Below are 20,260 nucleotides of genomic sequence, written 5' to 3' on the forward strand. Positions count from 1 at the left end.
CAACAAATATTCAGATATTGCTTATATATGCCTGTCCAATGGGGTACTTTTAGCTGGCCACAATGGAGTGTTTTGTTCTAACTAAAGGGCCTAATCATTCAGGGTTTGCATTATAATACATTTTTGCATTTTCAAAACAGGACGCCAACTTTCCAGAAGCCAGCGAGAGCATAACAAAGTTGCAAGAGAGAAGAGCAAGAACAGGTAAGAGACAATGGCACAATCTGTCTAAATTTGAATGCTGGAGAATACACCTGAACATTCATATTCAGGAGTGTTCCTATACACCTATATATTCGGAGGAGGGGGAGGGGGGGGGGGCGCTGCGGCCGTATTAGCCTAGGGCGGCCAGAACCCTTAATCAGGCCCTGCCAACCCTCCATATACCCGCAGAAATCTCAACTATTTAAACTATATTTGTGTAATGGGCTGGAATCTTAGGGACCCAGCTGGTGTTATAAAGGGACCATGCTGGTGCACCCCTCTGTCAAATTAGAAACCAGTACCAAATTATGATGATTTGGGGTCTTTGGAGTGATGATATTACAGCTCCAATGGCACAAATTAAGTTCAATTTGGTGCTGTTTTCTAGTTTTACAGTGGGACACACCTGGTTTCCCCATGTGGGTTGGCTATTAAAATTGTGGTTAAGTCCAGTTTGTTTTCAATTGGACAGAAATTAGATTCAGTTTTACACATATACTGCGTAATATTTTCTGTATTTGTTTATTAAAATCACATCCAATGTCTGTTCAAATTGAAAACTGCAAACTTGGACTGTAATACTTCCAGCCTTTTTTGCATTGTTCTTATGTGTTATAGTTTAATGACTCTCAGGTGCCTGCTTCTTCTGTGATATCTTTTATATTTATGGTAGTTTATTTGATTATATGTATATGATTTCAATATTTAATGCTTTTATATATGCTCGTTCCATCCGTCTCTCTCCTACTCTGTGTTCCTTCAAACGTGCACTGAAAACTCACCTCTTCCGTAAAGCCTACCAACCATCTACTTGACCACCTCACCACCTCCACTCGCTCTCCCTTCTCTCTTCTGGCTCCCCTTGTGCCTGTTCTGTCTACCCTCCTTTAGGATGTAAGCTCACCTGAGCAGGGCCCTCTTCCCTCCTGTCTCCATACCTGTTCTTCTGCTCCGTGCTTATTGCATCAGCCTGCCTGGAGCTTCTGAAGTATTGGTATTTTTTGTTTACTGTTCTGTACTGTTATACCCTGTATAGTCTACTGTTTGTACTGTGTACGGCGCTGCGGAAATCTTGGGGCGCCTAACAAATAAATGATAATAGTAATAATAATAATAATAATAATAATAATATATCTTTTGAATAGTTCATTGATTTACTTGGGCAAGTGTTCAGCCCCTATTGGATACTTATTTTGTACTTTTATATCCATTATACACTATTATGATAATAGTGTTGTTGAGGGCTCTGTAGCAGCTAACTTTATTAACTCTATTTAAGAAATGTATTTGACAATATAATCTGCCTACATTTGGTTGACAGGAGTTACTATATTACTATTTTATGCTGTCTGAGGACCCTGCTCCTTCCACTGTGTTACTCTCTAGATGTGGTTTCCTGATGGTCTCCATTCCCCTCCTAACATCTCAACACTGCTTCCGTCAAATGCAGCCTTCTCCTCATCCATGTATTCTGATAAGGGGGCAGGTCACTGCCTCCACCCACTTCAAAGCTGAGGACATTTTGGACTTGCGGAAGATGAAGGGTGAATATCAAAATGTTCTTAGATCCAGGTCAAAATAATAATAATAATAATAATAATAATACAGGTCAGGATGAATCTGGAACCAATATTTCAACACTTCTAAACATGCATTATGGATGGATGCACTGTATTCACCTGACAAGATCAGTTAGTTTATTGGACATAGAGATGATGCCAGATTTGCTGGTTTGTTTTATCAAATCTTTTTTTACAATGACATTTTCTGGAGTCTATGAAAGAAAGAGATAATCCAAGTTAGACAAATACCAAAAGGACAATGAAAAAAGAACAATATCTGTGTTTTATTGTTATTAGTAGCATTGTAATTCTACTATTGGTATTTATTATTTAGATGAGGTGTCTTTGCACTGATAGCTGTCAATAAAGTGAACCATTAATTTGCCACCCAAATACCAAGGCTTGTTTGTGGACAACTACCATAGCGTAGATGAATGAAGCATCAGTTGCAGTACCATCCAATCAAATCCATCGCTATCAGTTCTCTATTTGTTGAGTGGTCAATCAAAAGTAGTAACCTCTGATCTGTTTTATCATGATCTGAGACTTTAACAAAGAGAATCTAACCTCTCAACTACTGGGTATATAATCCTGGAGGTATCCAATCAACATTACAGTAATTAATCAGCTATATCTGCGTTTAATTAGCTGTCAACTCTAAAAATGGAAATATTAAAACATTGAATAACTGATTGAAATGTATGGCCTACAACCAATCAATTTAAGCACACATTGCCTGAAATATAGAATATAAAAAGGAATTCTGTGATCACAAACAGGGCTAAGCCGACTAATGGTCCATATATCACGTTAAAGTTGGATTTTTAATAAATCGATACAATTGTATCTTTAATCAGATCATAAAATAAATAAATCTTAACTTACTAAGTTGGGCATTGTGTATCCAGAGCAAAGCACCAGATCAATCCATTCTCTGACAACCAAATCTGTACATTGTTACTATTATAATAGTTCTGTTGTAATTTATCAATGTTGTTTTGCTATTCCCACCTGTTAATAAGATGTGAACCCATTCACATTTTTTGCTCTCCATTTTAAGTTTGTATCTTTACCAATATTAATCAATGAACCTACCAGACAAACCAATGGAGCTATTTTTTATAGTAGATCTGAGTGGTTTTTAACTTCAGAGTCACTCTTAAAGGGACAAAGACCTTCCAAATTATCTTTAACCCAGGTCTCGATAAAGATATATCTACCCAAAGTTCCCCTTTTTCACTTATGATTATGAAGTAAGTAATCACAAGTGTGAGGACCAACATATTTATGGTCACATAATGATATTCACATGTATTTCGTGTGAATTTGAGACCATTATCCAATTCTGTCTGTCCTGTCCTTCAGATTATAAACATTTTAAATGTGTTTGAGGAATATGTCCCATAACATGTTAGGACTATCCCTAATGTATGTGTTTGCTGTTACAAATGTAATAAAAGGCTAATTAAAAATGTGTTATACATGAAGCCCATAAATAAAACATTGTCCATAAAAATACTATACAAACTGAAGGTTATAACTTGTAATTGGCTGACAGCCATATTCAGAAGAATAATATAATAATTAGTGATATTATGCAAGTAATCAGTTTCTATGTAATGATCATTTATTCATTGAATAACCTTTCTGATCAACCAATGTTGGAGATAATCTACAAGAACAGCAATCTCACCAGGAATTCGATGATCACTGGCTTGTCCACCGGTTTCAGACTTGGACTCATGGTGAAAACCCGGTAGAGAACTGAATGGGAAGAGACAATATAGAAAATATCTAGTCATCTGTTCTGTGTGTCACACAAAAATGTTGGTTTCACTTTACGTTAATAAATATAGTATGGATAAATAGTGTTTAAACGTGTGTATCTTGTTTTCCTGAAAACCTGTCTAAACATATTAGAGATTACTCACTGACCTAAGTTTGTGATGTTTTATAAACTGTCTGTGAGAGCTTAGGCTGAGTAAACAAATCTACTATAATTGACTTGAAAACAAATAATAAATGATAATAAAATAGTTGCCAAATATTTAAAAGCGCTTATGTTGTAATTTAGCCAAAAGCAATAAATGCTGTATATGTATGGTATTAGCTAGAGCAAATCCATCTTCGATAAGTTAAATCTGCAATACCTTTTGATACCAATAGATGGCACTGGTATAGAAAGGAATTGGAAATTAATTTTAGAAAAGCTCCTTAAATGGAAATTGTTGAAAGTGATTGGTCAAAGATAATATACTACATTTCACATAGATTTGTAATAAGGGTGTTAATCTTAATTTTAAACATTGTAAATGTTTCTCATCAATTCTTGCACATTCAAACTTTGTTTATGTCTTAAATAACCCAAAAGTGTGAGGGGGCATCTGGTCTGTCTTTATTTCATGTGTCCTATTTATACAGCAATGTATTACATTGATATTTTTGCACATGGTGCTGCAAACTGCATCACTTTTGCCCCATCCGCAACAGTGAAATGCCACAATCCATGAGTGTGAGGTCAAAATTTATTTGTGGCAAGTCACTACACACAGAAGTAGGCGGGATCTGGGAGAAAGACCTGCCCCCGCGGGGCTCCAGGGAAAACTACCTGAAATTCAGGTCAGCAATCCCATATTTGACATTAATTTTTGCTAGCACCTCATAAAGGAAATTCCTCTATCGTAATAGATAGAAGTAATCTCAGTAGCACATTCCAGCAGTATATCTTTACCTGTAGATCCAGGAGTGTAGATGGGCTTGTCAGTCTGTATGAAAATAAATCCACTTTGATAAGACACCAAGACAACTTTATCCAGACTGCAACTGGGGGCCCTCACACTGACGTAGACAAACTGTTTCTTATTTGGGTCTGCTTCCAAATTTGTTGAGGGAATCTATAATACATGAAAAATACCATAAAAATAAACACAATGAAAGATATTAAGGATAATCCATCCCTTGATGTTAAAAATAAAAATATTATAAGTCACTTGACCATTCAAAACCATGAGGACACAGGAGGTTACTGGAGAGATGACCACGAATATCAATATTTATAGATATTTCAAAGAAGGAGTTTCATTATTGTTTTTTATGCAAGAGTAATAATTTTGGCATATACATAAATATTTTGGTAACTATATTCTCTTGTGTTTAAGTGAAAGAAAATATGTCATACAACAGTGTTTTGTGTAATCATTTTGTTAATTCGTGTTGTGCTGCTTTTATATGGAGAAAAGTTTGGGAGAGTGGAGTCCGGACATATCTTGGTCTAGGGGTAATACTTTTTAATGCAATGTCTGGGTACATTGGGCCCGATTCATGTTCGGACATGCGCCTATCTGCATGCCGTATCTTGCATTAAATAGCTCGGCACACACACAGAAACAGACCGTATGCAAACGAACGCAACTCCATCTAATGTCCAAATGAAACGATAGCCTACGACTTGAGGGGCACAACGAGGAAGGGAGATGTAGGGCAATGTATATTAAAGGCGTGCCATGTGCGCTCTGTTGCTGATGCGGCTGATTCAAAAGTTCTAGGATTATTGTAAATATATACGCTTGGTCTCGGCCATATAATTTGCACCTGATCAGAACTATGCTCACGTTCTGTGATCTGCAACTTACATGCAAGATGCATCCAAACATGAACATTGTGAGCAATATAATTTGTGGTTTTATAATATAATATTAATATTATCTATCTGTAATGTCTCAGCCTGCTCTAATTATGAGGAATTCTACCACTTACCAAACATCAGCTGATGTTTAGCACCAATTGTGTAGTTAGTTCAACTTCATTTCTTTCATTCTACCACAGCAGATTGTGTTGTGATATTAATTGTAAAGCAATTGTCACGTTTGGCAAGGAATAAGTTGGATCCTTTGGTCTGCTGGGATTAGTACTACTCTTCCTAGAGGTGCGGAGTCTAACAATGCAGACGGTCTTTGCCAGGGATCCCCGCAAGGAGATCCCTGGTGTCTGCACTGTAGATTGTGGCACAATATGGGAGTGCCCAATGAGACCTGGGAGAAAGGGAGGGCTGAAAGGTATTTAGAGGCGTAACCCCTAAGTAGTGGAGATGACACGCGTAGTGCTATGCTCTGCGGAGCAATACATTGAAGATAACGGATACAGAGCACGATGGTCTACAGAGCTTTACCACGAAGTAGTGGAGATGACACACAGGGTGCGATGTTCTGCAGGGCAATTCCAAATGTATATTAGGGGATCACATAGATACACTTCTACCTTTACTGGGTGACTGTTGTGGATTACAGTTGGATAGTGATGTTGTTTTACATGATATGAAATAATAGTATAGTATAGTATATTAGTTATTTGTGTAAGAGTGTAGAATAATATAAAAGCCCAACTATTAATTCCAATACTAATAATAGTAACAATAACAATAGACATAGAAAGAAATTCTGTGATCATAAAAAGGGCTATGCCGCCTAATGGTCTATATATCACGTTAAAGTTGGATTTGTAATAAATAAATACGAATCTTTAATTATCAGTTCATTGTATTTTACCATGACACTGTATCTGCCCTTACAAAATATGATGAAAACAAGAGGCCTGATTCATTAAGGATCTTAACTTGAGAAACTTCTTGTTTCAGTCTCCTGGACAAAACCATGTTACAATGCAAGGGGTGCAAATTAGTATTTTGTTTTGCACGTAAGTTAAATATTGACTGTTTTTTCATGTAGCACACATATACTTGATATCTTAATTGTATACTGAAATTTAAAGTTGATATTTGTGTGCTACATGAAAAAACAGTCAGTATTTAACTTATGTGCAAAACAAAATACTAATTTGCACCCCCTTGCATTGTAACATGGTTTTGTCCAGGAGACTGAAATAAGAAGTTTCTCAAGTTAAGATCCTTAATGAATCAGGCCCAAGATTCCTATTTTGGATGTAGACAGAGCTTATTACATATTATAATTAACTTAATTGTGGAACATTGTATAACACTGTAATAATGTATGTATGTTTCTGAACTATATCCATTGTTCAAATGGTATACAAATATCCCTCTTACTGGCTATGGTCAGAGGGTTCAGTTATAGAACTCCAGGCTAACATGTTGGCTGCACTGCGTAATTCAATATTAAACTAATGGTTTATTAAAATAAATGTATTTATTTTCCCTTTAACCAACTAGATTGGAAAAACATTATTTTCCACTATTATACACAGGATACAATGATAAACATTTATGAAAACTGTTCAACAGTGTTGAAAAGGTAGTGTTGCCAATAGCAACCAGATGTTGGCTTGGAATCTGGGTAGTGGTTCCGTGATACAGCACCTATTCCATGTGTACCAATTGTAGATAATTCCCCCATTTACCTTTTATACAAATATTGTTGTTTTCTGAATATATTTCACAAATCATACTACATAATAAATCATCCCTGCCTATGGGAGGCTTACGTCTAATAATTAAATCAGGCCAACCCTGTTGTGTAAATGTACCCTCCTCCTGTAATAACCTGTAGATACACTATTTATGGATCAAAATATCTTTGCACTTTGATGTTTACTGTCTGGATCTGTGCACCCCATACATTTTAACATGATCCTTCATATATTAGATCAGAATTTAGAACCTTACCGTCAATTTAGTTTGTCCCAGGAAGCCATTACCACTATTGACAGAGACCCTTCCCTGAATTAAATTAAATTTCTTCAAGGGGAAATCTTGGATTATGATGTCAGCATCAAATGCAGAGTCGTGTCCATCCACTATAAATGTCTCTTCACTGTCCACACGCAGGACATTGGGTGTGATCAGGATGCATCTGACAGGGCAAAAATATACAGAGTATACATTTTTGGAAATATTTAGAAATTACAAGTATAAATCAACATATAGGACATTTTGATATTAAACTCATGTTATAGTCACAAAAGAGGGTCCTTCAGGTCTGTGAAAATGTATGGTTTTTTAAAAAAACAAAGTGCCTCTCCGCTTGGCAAGAGCTAAACACAAATATCATATAGTGGCATCAAAGTCGGAGTAGTTTTTTTATTATCATGGCATCAGCTTATAGTTCCTTTTTCACTTTTAACTATTCTCAATATCTCCCGCCTTGACTACTGCATCATCCTACTATCTGGTCTTCCCCTCACCCACCTTTCACCAATATTGTCAGTCCTAAATTACGTGGTGAGACTGATCTTCCACTCTTGCCACACCACATCCACTCTCTAATTCATGCGCTGCTCCCTATTCCTCCAGACATCAGTTCAAGCTTCTCACCCTCACCTCCAAAGCCCTCACCAACTCCTCCATTCATATATCTCTGACCTGTGATTCACTCTACCTCTCCCTCTGCAATCTGCTTCTGACCGACACCTCTCCTCCTCCTCCCTCTAAGATTCTCCAGACTTATGGAACTCACTACCCCAACTGACAAGACTCTCCCCCAACCTTCAGTCTTCCAAGCACCACATCTTTTACCCCTATAGCCTATCCTGCTCCCACCTGATACTAGTCCCTCTGCATGTTCTACAAGCTATGGTTCCTCTCCTGTTCCACTTTATCAATTTTTAATCCAGCAGATTGCATAATTTTCCACAAACCAGACAGGTTTAAACTAGAGATGCTCAGACTCGGTTTTCTGAAAACCAAGCCCACCCGAACTTAGAGGATCCGAGTAGCCTCACGAGGCGGCTCGTTACTTTTGCACGTCTTCGGATCTGAATCAAGGCAAAACGTCATTGTTTCGTTGTTGGATCTCGCGGGTTTTGAATTCCATAAGTACCTCCCTCCCCAGGACATTCAGTGCGATTGCTCACACAAAAACAGGGGTAGCATTTTTCTTGTCACTCTCCATTCTCCAGTGACATTGCTCAGCACCATTGCTCACACAGAAACATGGGTAGCAGTGTTCTTGTCACTCTCCATTCTCCAGTGACATTGCTCAGTGCCATTGCTCACAGAGAAACAGGGGTAGCAGTGTTCTTGTCACTCTCCATTCTCCAGTGCCATTGCTCACACAGAAACAGGGGTAGCATTGTTCTTGTCACTTGACAAACATTGACAGGAAATGACTGGAAATTAATGTTATTGAGGTTAAAAATAATGTAGGAACAAAAAAAGAGCCAAATTATGTGATTTTAGAAAAAAATTGGTATTTTAGAAAAAAAAAGGGATCCAACACCAAAAACAAAACACGAAGTTAATCCAGATCCAAAGCCAAAACTAAAACACAGGGGGTCAGTGACATCTCTAGTTTAAATAAATGAAGTCAGCATTTTTGTACAGTATGTTTTTCCAGCAAGTTTGTTGACCAGTGTACCTTGTAATACCGAGATCAAAACCCCAAACTGCTGCACGGGGCCATGCACATGACTGTTGTGTTCATAAGTAAGTCGAAGTTACAAAGGTCATTTTTCTATATGCAGTTCATTGACACCATTAAAGGGGCTGCTAATTAAATTATCCAGCACAAAAGCAGTCTGATATCAGCTTTCCGTAGAAATTTTGATTTAGCAATGTATGTGCACCAGGTATAGAATCTTAGGGCTAGATTTACTAAGCTGCGGGTTTGAAAAAGTGGGGATGTTGCCTATAGTAACCAATCAGAGTCTAGCTTTCATTTATTTAGTACCTTCCACAAAATGACAGCTAGAATCTGATTGGTTGCTATAGGCAACATCCCCACTTTTTCAAACCCGCAGCTTAGTAAATATAGGCCTTAGTGTGCTTATGTATGTCAATAGCAACCAATCAGATTTATTTGTATTTACTAATTGGTATAGACAGAGTCAAGCTAATAACTGATTGATTAATAAATTGCTGAATATAGAAATACAAGTCCAAAAATGGTAATAAAAGGGACTGCAAATCAGTGATAATTAGTGAAATTTAATGTTTCAAGGTTGTGAAAAAGAACCCAAAATAAAAGAAAAATTGAGCATTTAGGGCCTGATTTTGAGTTAGGCAAAGCAAAGAAAATGCGCAACTTTGCATCTGGACAAACCATGATACAATGCAAGGGGTAGAAATTGCCTTTTTCTTTGCACACAAGGAAAACACTGGCTGTTTTCTCATATAGTACACAAATACTTGATAGCTTTATTTTTATACTGAAATTAATGTTGATCTATGCAATGCTGTACCCCAACTATAAATCTCTCCCCACATTTTAAATTTACCTCCCCCTCCAATGGAACATGGTTTTGCCAAGGTGCAAGTTTGCTCCTTTTCTCTGTTTTGCTCCTAACTCAAAATCAGGCCCTTAATGTCACTGATTATCTCCAGTTTTCAGTATATTTGATTGCCGTTTTTGGACCTATATAAATATATCGTCAAATGTGTTTTTGTTCTCATCTTTTACCTCTTTGCAATCATTTGTTCTCTGCTATCATTCTAGGCTCTAAAAGGCTCCCAGCAGTCATATCACATGTTTAATAACAGAACGTCTGATGTGAATAGAAAGGAGTCCTAGTTTAAGTCTACTCCCAAATATCTTCAATCTCCTCTCTATGTACCATGGCAGATCATTGCGTAAACTGGGCAATGGAGGGGTTGGGAGGCCCCATCTCTGATTTTGCACCAGATTTCTGGCATACTTGCCTACTCTCCAGGAATGTCCAGGAGAATCCCAATTTTTGGGTAGCTCCCTTGCTCCTTCCATGACTAGGAGAGCCAGCGAATCTCCCACATCTTGTCCAAGTGGGCAAAACGGGAGCCTCCATTATATGATTTTCATTCGCGCAATAGCAGTATTGCAGCGCTAATGACATGAATTGCTGCTCTGTGCCATCCATGCTCCACACTTGCCACTTGACTTACTCGAGGAGTAAGTTAGCAGGGTTGCTTTTTTTTTTATTTTTTATATATATCTTTTGCATGTATTTAAGTACTTTGGGACACTTGATAATACTAATGTATTTCGCATTCAAAGTGTCTGAAAGTGCATTGTAGACTGTTTTGTTTTGGCGAAATTAGGATTTACATAACCTGTATGGTGGCTTTTATTAAAGGACCATCAGCAGGTCCAAAAAGCCTCTAGCTCCCAACTAGCTCATAAAAATACCAATGCTTCCCAACCAAGCTCCACACATCAGTCCTATAACAGTGGTGATCATTTTGCACAAATGCAAGTGTTGTTCCTTAACCCTAGGCACACAGCTCGTACACGGGTCAACTTTGTAAATTGCCCTCATTGTCTCCACAAGAGTCTTGTTTGTCAGTAATTATCATTATTTATTTATTTATTTGTTTATAAGGCACCAAAAATTTTGTAGTGCTGGACAGTTGTACAAAAGCAGACATAACGAATACAGTAAGAAAAATCACAAGTGCAAAAAAAGACTGTAGGGACTCATACAGAATGTAGCAAAAGACATGGCAAGGACATATGAGGGAGACGGACAGTAGACAGAAATGAGACAATAGGGAGAGAGGATCCTGCCCATGACCGCTTACATTCTAGAGTTTCTACAGTTCTCACATTGTGCTGTCTCTTGCTTTATGCAATAATTCTATTACCTGAGCTCAGACTACCTAGGTTAGAGGTATTAACATCAGCCAACTAGCAAAATTACAACTATCTACTGTAGTTATAGCACACAGAAATGTTACAAGACATTGAGGGTGAGGGAGGAGAGCTGTAACTATATCTGTATTGTGCTAATAATTATAAAATTGCAAATGTATTTACAACTTTGAGCTCATAATAGGGCAGCACGGTGGCTAAGTGGTTAGCACTTCTGCCTTACAGCACTGGGGTCATGAGTTCAATTCCTGACCATGGCCTTATCTGTGTGGAGTTTGTATGTTCTCCCCGTGTTTGCGTGGGTTTCCTCCGAGTTCTCCAGTTTCCTCCCACACGCCAAAAACATACTTGTAGGTTAATTGGCTGAAAAAAAAATTGACCCTAGTCTGTGTGTATGTGTATGTGTGTGTTAGGTAATTTAGACTGTAAGCCCCATTGACTGATGTGAGTGAGTTCTCTGTACAGCACTGCGGAATTAGTGGCGCCATATAAATAAATGGTGATGGTGATGATAATAGGTAACAACCCCTTCACTTAATGCCATGTATATAGAAACATGGATTATAAGTCAGTTTAAAGCTCTAGCTCTAAATACAAGGTTTTTTTCTTTTAATTTAATAGCTATTAATAACATTCCTAACACTAAATACAATACATATATGTAAAAGCTCCCATGCCTTAACAGAAAGTTAAATGTTTGACATGCTGTTTACATTTGCTATGCTATTAGTGAAAGCCATTGTCCTCAGGAATTTACTACAGAGACACTCCAGCTGTCTTTGTCCTATAACAAAACAGGCAAATTAAAGGTATTCATGATAGCTTGAACTGAGTATTTCTTTGTATATTCTCTGCTTTATCAATATATTGCTGACATTGAGATCTCTAGACAGTCTAACTTGCAGTTACATTAAGAACTACCACTTTTGAACTCCTAGTCACAGCAACATTCTAAAGCTTTCATGAAAAGAATTGCTGCCAGACCAATCAAACAAAGAATAGTAACATTAGTTCCAGCAAAATTAGTATTAACAATAGTAATAAAAACACTTAAAACAACATCTATGTTGCACTTAAAAACTTGCTGCTCTTTGATATTGACTATATGAGTGTATGATATATAATATTTTAGTACAAGGACTTATGCAGTAGCTTCATAAAGTGTTACACAGATATGATAGATGAAACTAGCCCAAACTTGCGATAATCAGAAAGGAGGTTTAATAGGGACACCCCCATACTCACTGTTGTGCGTAGGACCCAATAAGCCCACATAGCAGTATGAGACAGAGAGCTCTGCACCCCATGATTCCCTCTGGGGTATGTACTGCTTCTGAGAGGTGGGGAGTTTATATATAGGATCATTGTGAGGGCTGGAGAGTTGACGAAATAATCCTTCTAATCAGTAACTGGAGAGAATTCAAGGCAGTTAAAAACCAAGATGTGCCAACAAATATTTACCTGATAGATGTAGGAATGTCTATTGCAAAATCAGGCTTGACCGATTCCCGTAGATACAGTATGAAGGAGAGTTGCACAATATAAATGTATGCAGGGAAGGAACATACTCACTGAATTAAAGTTTATATAACAGTATTACAGGTGTAATTTCTGTCATTTCTGCATCTATGCAGGCACCTGTCCCCTCGGTACAAAACACATATGAAAAAAAAAAAGAAAATAGTAAAAAGGTTAAAACTACACCCCCTCCCTCCCCAAACACCTAAAAACTTGTGCTGGCAGCTGGCGTACATGGTGACAATAAAGCCGTCGGACCCACAAGTAGCCGGCACACAAAGCGTTAACAATAAAAAGCATGGCTCCTCCGCTGCTCAATCAGATTAACCCTAGTGCTGCCAGCCTAGTGTTGATAGTAGAAAAATTGGGTGGACAAAAGCGTGGGGTCCACCCGATTTTACTAAAACCTGCACTAGGCTTAGCCATGCGGAGCTGGTGGCACTATATCAGGGGAACCCGCAGCGTGGTGTCCCTCTGCTAGGATGCCAAATAGCCTTAGGCTGGTCAGTGGCCGGATTCGCTAGGCTGCCATTAACAGTCAGGACACACTGCTGGTGTTTATCGAGCCACAACAATATATATATATATATATATATATATATATATATATATGTTTTTAACAATGCCATTTCAATTATTGTGGTTTCATCGAGAGGTGTCTTTTATTTATATTTTGCATTGGTGCACTATAGGGCATACTTAGCAACTTTATGTAGTTGTCTTCCGGGAGCCTGCCGGGAGGAGATGGGCGTGAGGGGGGCGGGGCACCAAAAATCGTGTCATTTTGGACCCGCGTGCCCGGGCTGGGTCCAAAATGCCGTGATTCTCCGTGAGATTGCCATACTCTCCCGGGAGTCCGTGAGACTCTCCCAAAATGCGAGAGACTCCCAGACATTCTGGGAGAGTTGGTAAGTATGCTATAGGGCCCAGCGGCCCTGGGTATCAAGGCACTTGACACTTGTCACTTTATTGTGGACCTCAACTCCCTAGGGAATCTAACCCCGTGTTGACCAGCATGGGGCTGATTGTCCTTATGGCAGGGGTACCCCATACTGCAGGCTCCCCTGCTATAGTGCAACCAGCCCCTTCTGGCAAAACAAGGGCCGGTTGACGGAGAAACAGGAGGGACCCCATTCTATTTTTCCCCCAAATTTTCCTCCGATTAATACTAGGCTGTCAGCACTAGGGATAATATGATTGGGGAGGAGCACATGTTTTTTTAAAATTTGTATTTATTTTAAAGACTGTTTACTGCCGGTGACTCCAGTGGCAGTATAGGCTGTATCCCTAATAGAGCTTCTTCTAAATTGTACCCAAATTAGTTTATTATTTTGCACAAAAGTTAAATACTGGCTGTTTTTTTTTCCGTCTAGCACACAAATACTTGATAGTTTTATTTTTACACTGAAATTTAATGTTGATCTAGGAGATGTCCTACCCCAACTATAAATCTTTCCCTACATTTTAAATGTATTTCCTCCACCAATGCAACATAGTTTTGCCCAGGTGAAAAGATACTCCTTTTTTTATGCTTTGCTCTCCTTACTGACTCAGGCCCATGGAGGCTATTCAGAAACTCCACAGTGTGGACATATAGGAATCAGGTGCGAGAGGTAATTATCTAACCATATAATTCCGATCAACAGCACTGTACTTCATATGAAAGGAATGATTCAATTCCTTTCATATACCGTTCACTCGTTTTTTTTGGCAGGCCCCACTCCCTAGTGAATCCAGCCCAGCGCTGAACAGCCTAGGGTTGTCATTATGTCAGGGGGACCCCTGCCACGTGTCCCGCTGCTATAGTGCCACCAACCCCGGCTGGTTTGCCTAGTGCTGGTTCCGTGAAATTCAGGGGGACCCCACGCAAGTTTTGTCCCTGATTTTCACGGAAACAGCTGTAGTCTGGCAGCACTAGGGTTAATAGTGAATAGATGGGGGACCCCACACTTTATTTTTTTAAACTTTCATCGATTTTTTACGGTTTTGACAGCTGTTGGGACCTCCGGTTATATGACAGGACAGTGCAACAGTGATGGGTTTATAGAACACGCTACCACAATACAGGACAGTTAGCTAACACAGAAGTGTTTTACATCGCAGCAAAGCGCCAGAAATGATCAGCGATTTAGAAGATCAGGGTAAAAATCGCCGCTTGATACATTTGAGAAATTTTGGACTAAAATCACGGCTTGATACATTTACTCCCAGAAGTGTGATCAGGGGTGAAATATTATATTAAAAAGAAATAACCTAGGAATAAGTAGGAGTGTTTGGGTATAAGACAAAGAAATAAATAAATGAATAAAGACAGGAGACTGTATTTGTACGATATTGAGCTAAATGAAGAACATTAAACACAATCAGAGCAGCCGGGCAGCACACTGTCACTGCCGAGCGGACCTGCACATAGTGTGCAGCCGCCGGCAGCCTTAGATGTCAGAAAGGGGGCGGGCCTAAATAACCCCCCCTAAATCGCGCCGGGTATAGCAATTTTCTAGATCTGCCCCTGCATGGAAGCAGCATCATGTCAGTGAGGAACTTGAACATTTGTTTTGTTTTTCTGAGAGTAGTAAACAGCTTTGAAGCCGACATCTAAATTGGATTATATCTAATCTATTGGCACCAACACGTGTTTTATTATAATTCAATAAAAACTGATTAGTCTTAAAATAGGACTTTAATGAGTATGCCCAGCTTTGAACATCATCATATCTTCAACCAATGCCCTACCTTTATTTTGTTATTATTTATTACTCTAATTTTAACAAGTAAATAGTAAGACATAAGTTCAGAAAGTCATTAACAGTTATCAAATTATATATTCAACAGTTGCCAACATCTGAATATAATTCCCAGGGTACTTTGCAGCTGGTGTTGTCCAGCCTATCGCATCTGCTTCTCTTTTGATGGACGTTGATACTCTACAGGCTCAATAACGATTTTTTTCATTTTTAATAAATTTTAATAAACAATACATTATGAAGCTCAGAAAATAAAAATAAAGTGTAAGAATTTGCATGTTATACACGGAATAAAGGAAATAAGTGTAACAAGCCACGGCGATCCGCAGCTCGCTTCCTCCATCTTCGCCCTGGCTGTCATAGCAACAGCCGGGATGTCACTTCCTCTCTCCTCTGTCCTGATCATCCCCAGGGTAAGGGTCGGGACGCTTTCTAATCAGCGGTGCATCCCGGCAACGATGGGCCCATTAAGTTTATAATAGCCTGCGGGCTACTTAATGTCTTTATTAATTAGGCAGCCCCTGAAGGTATTTTGCGGGCAGGGCTCTGATTGGCTGCTTCCTGTATTTAAGGCAGGGAGGGCTTAGCTTATAATCTGGATTGACCTATCATTGTGATCTCTGGCTTGTTATTGGACCTTACCTGTTTGCTGATTTTCCTGACCTCTGGACCTGTTTCTTGGATTCTCCTGTTTACCGTCAGCCCTGATCTTATTGTCTGTCTCCGACCCTCCTATCTGCTATGGACCCCCTGATGTCGGCCTGCCTTCTGACTACTCACTACCATCTAGATTTCCTCCATCTTCCATCTGCTGTGATGTTGCTCATAAACTTACACTACATTACAGTTAAGACCTGGGGACATCCGAATACCTGTGAGCGCATCAAGCACTACAGGAAAGGCGGCTGCTATAGGCGAAGACCTCTACCACCAGTTCAATCCCTTTATGACAAGACCCTCCAGCCTAACAATTAGATTTTTAAATTTGTCATCTAACGAAAGTAGATTTTCCAAGGGACAAATATGTAAAACCATGGACTGTTTCTGGAAATTAGGGACAGTTATTGACTATGGTATTACTGGCATGCTTATCATGAAAGCCAATGTCCATCAGTGATTGTCCTATCATCATCATCACCATTTATTTATATAGCGTTACTAATTCCGCAGCGCTGTACAAAGAACTCATTCACATCAGTCCCTGCCCCATTGGAGCTTACAATCTAAATTCCCTAACAAACACACACACACACACACACACAGACGAGGGTCAATTTGATAGCAGCCAATTAACCTATCAGTATGCTTTTGGAGTGTGGGAGGAAACCGGTTCACCTGGAGGAAACCCACGCAAGCACAGGGTGAACATGCAAACCCCACACAGATAAGACCATGGTCGGGAATTTAACTAATGACCCTAGTGCTGTGAGGCTGAAGTGCTATACCCTCTACATGCCTTCATATACAGTCCCAGGTGCACCGTATACAGACCCATTCTAGTTTAACAACCATTTGCAATATATACATACAGCCTTTTACCACCATGTATAGTTCCACTCTAATATGACAATCATATACAACTGTCACGGTTACTGGGATACAGACCCCTGACCTGCCAAGACTAACACTCACCAGAGGCGAGGAGTCTAACGTAGCGGCTGGCCTTCACCAAGAACCGCCGCAAGGTGGTAGGGACTTTGCGGTGACCAACACGCAGGTCGCGGTCCTCTGGTAGTGGGGCAGGTTCCACGGAGTTCGGAGAATCAGAGCTTGGTGGAAACAGAAATGACCGCTGAGATAGCGAAGCTGTATGGAGTACTGCGGATTGCAGAATGACCGCTGGGATAGCGGAAGCTGTACAAGTTGCTGCGGATTTCAGGATGACTGCTGGGATAGCGGAAGCTGTACAAGTTGCTGCGGTTTGCAGGATGACCGCTGGGATAGCGGGAAGCTGTACAAATTGCTGCGGATTGCAGGATGACCGCTGGGGTAACGAAAGCTGTACAAGTTGCTGCGGTTTGCAGGATGACCGCTGGGATAGCGGGAAGCTGTACAAATTGCTGCGGATTGCAGGATGACCGCTGGGGTAGCGAAAGCTGTACAAGTTGCTGCAGATTGCAGGATGATTGCTGCAGACTGCAGGATGACCGCTGGGAGAGCGGAAGCTGAACAAATTGCTGCGATTTTCAGGATGACCGCTGGGATAGCGGGAAGCTGTACAAGTTGCTGCGGATTGCAGGATGATTGCTGCGGACTGCAGGATGACCGCTGGGATAGCGGAAGCTATAGAAGTTGCTGCGATTTGCAGGATGGCTGCTGGGATAGCGGGAAGCTGTACAAGTTGCTGCGGATTGCAGGATGATTGCTGCGGATTGCAGGATGCTGTATGGAATTGCTGCGGCTTGCAGGAGGAATTCACTAGGACATCCAAACTGAACCTAAGAACTGGCTCAGAGTAAAGGAAGAGGGAGGTTTAAATACTGAAGAAAGATCCTCCAACCAATAGAGGGCAGTGGAAGGCCTTAAAGCAGAAATCGGGTCTGCGCATGCGCAGACCCATCCAAGATGGCGGCCGTCATTGGGACTCCGCTGGGCGCCGGAGAGGTAAGTGAGCCAGGTCCCGACTAGCGGGTCCTCGGCGTGTGACAACAACATATACAATATAGCCTACCTCCACCATAATCAGACCCATTCCGGTAAAACAATCATATTTGACATATACAATAGAGCCTAACATCACCATATATATTCACATACTAGTATAACAACTGCATACAACATATACAATACAGTCTACCCCCACCATATACAGCCTTCAAGATTATTATTATCAGTAATATCCATCAGGATCACCTTCTACCTCACTTGCTTGTTATTATTACTGTCCTCCTGATCATTCTGATATTCACCCATGGACGATCGACATCACCACATGGACAATCTCCCACCCTCCATTTTTTAGGGCATTGGTCACCTTCCATTCCATTTCATAACAGACTACTTATATCCTTACTGCTGGTATAGTACCCACTGTGCGCTTTATCTAGTATAGTACCCATTGTTGCACTGTAAATTACTGTTTGCTGTAATTTACTGTTACTGCATGCTGTACCTAAATTTCTTCTCATTACTATTTGGATACCTCTCACTGCAGACTGTTTGCTCAATATCCTGTTTATCATTATCTTGTGTAATATTGTTGGTCATACTTCCACTGCCTCCCTTCCTGCCTCTCATCACTTTCCCATGCCTCCTCCCTCTTCTCTTCTGCACACTCACACCCTGTGACTTCCACACTTAGTGCCCCTCTGCATCCTCCAACCATCTCTCTCTCTTTCTCTCTCTCTCTCTTTCTCTCTCTCTCTCTTTCTCTCTCGCATAAGCCTCCTCTCTTTATTCCTTCCCCCCCTCCATCTTCTTCCAACCCCTCCCTTTACTTATACCATCCCTCCTTCCTCAGATCCTATACTCAAACTCTCTCCCTGCCCAATTCTGCATCCTAAACCCTGCTCACACTTGCACACATGTAGCCCTTTCTGCCAATCTCATTCATAGTTCTCCACTTTCCACTCTACCTCTCTCCTGTGCCCTTTGGAATGACAGATCCATCCATAAAATACTGCCCTCTGTCCAAAATCTCTTCATATCCAACTCTATTAACCTTCTTGCCCTCACTGAAACCTGGCTTTCTACCTCTGATACCATTTCTCCTGCTGCTTTCTCATTTGTTGGCCTTTCCTTCACACATTCTGTCAGGAAAGGTGACCGCCCTGGGAGCGGAGTTGGTATACGCCACATGCACCATTCTGTGTCATCCCTCCTGAGCATTTCCAATCTTTCTGCTCATTTAAGGTCCACTCCATCCTTCTCTTCCATCCCTTTCATCTCTGTGTTGCAGGCCCAACCTCCCAATGTCTTGATAACATAGCAGCATGGCTCCCCCACTACCTCTCGTCTGACCTCCCTTCAATCATACTAGGTAACATTAACATCCCATTCAATAACCTCTTTGACTCCAGTTCCATTAAACTTCCTGCTCTTTCCTCATCTTTTGGCCTATCACAATGGACCTCCTCCTCCATTCATTGTCCTGGCTACTCTCTTGACCTTGTGTTCTCCCACCTTTGCTCTATTTCAGAATTCTCCATATCTCCATTCCCTCTTTCTGACAATCATATCTTCTTCTCATCTCCCTGACCTCTCCCCTCACCCAAACACACTCTCACTGGGTGTAATCTTGACACTCTGGACTTCTCCTTCTCCCTTGAAACTCTTCTCTTATGCTTAACCGAACTGAACTGTCCCAACCAGGCAACCTCACTCTGCACCCACACCCTCTCCTCTGCCTGCCCTGCCAGTTCACACCACCAAAAATTGATGCTATCAGAACCAAAATCTCCTTCTCCCACCTCTCTCATATCCCTCCTGCCCCACCCCTACAACCTGCTGCCCTCCAACCATCATCCTATGTGTTCCTTCCAACCCAACTCTGGTAAGGAAGACCATTCTCTACTTTTGTCCTCTCCCCCTTCTTCCTCCTTGATCCCATCCCCTCCCATCTCTTCAGATCCCTCTCTCCTACTTGCTGCTCACCTCTTCAACTAATCCCTCTCCTGTGGAATTTTCCCCTCTTCTTTCAAAAACACTCTAAAAAATGTTCCTTCATCACACCTTCCTGTCCAATTAACACCCCATATCT

The 20,260-nt window shown here is 40.4% G+C and overlaps 1 protein-coding gene across 1 annotated transcript in view; it reads right to left on the reverse strand.

Moving 5' to 3' along the window:
- LOC142151184 (complement C3-like) overlaps positions 1–12,634 on the reverse strand; it is an 84,072-nt gene extending 71,438 nt beyond the window's left edge. Inside the window, exons 1-5 of the mRNA XM_075206550.1 lie at positions 12,545–12,634; positions 7,405–7,591; positions 4,498–4,660; positions 3,460–3,530; positions 1,884–1,978 (exon numbers count right to left, since the gene is read on the reverse strand). Of these exons, the coding sequence (XP_075062651.1) occupies positions 1,884–1,978; positions 3,460–3,530; positions 4,498–4,660; positions 7,405–7,591; positions 12,545–12,606 (578 nt within the window). The 5' untranslated portion in view covers positions 12,607–12,634. The remainder of the gene's footprint in view (positions 1–1,883; positions 1,979–3,459; positions 3,531–4,497; positions 4,661–7,404; positions 7,592–12,544) is intronic.
- Positions 12,635–20,260: the final 7,626 nt, after the last annotated feature.

This window comes from Mixophyes fleayi, chromosome 4 (assembly GCF_038048845.1).
Source record: "Mixophyes fleayi isolate aMixFle1 chromosome 4, aMixFle1.hap1, whole genome shotgun sequence".
NCBI classification, from domain to species: Eukaryota; Metazoa; Chordata; class Amphibia; order Anura; family Limnodynastidae; genus Mixophyes; species Mixophyes fleayi.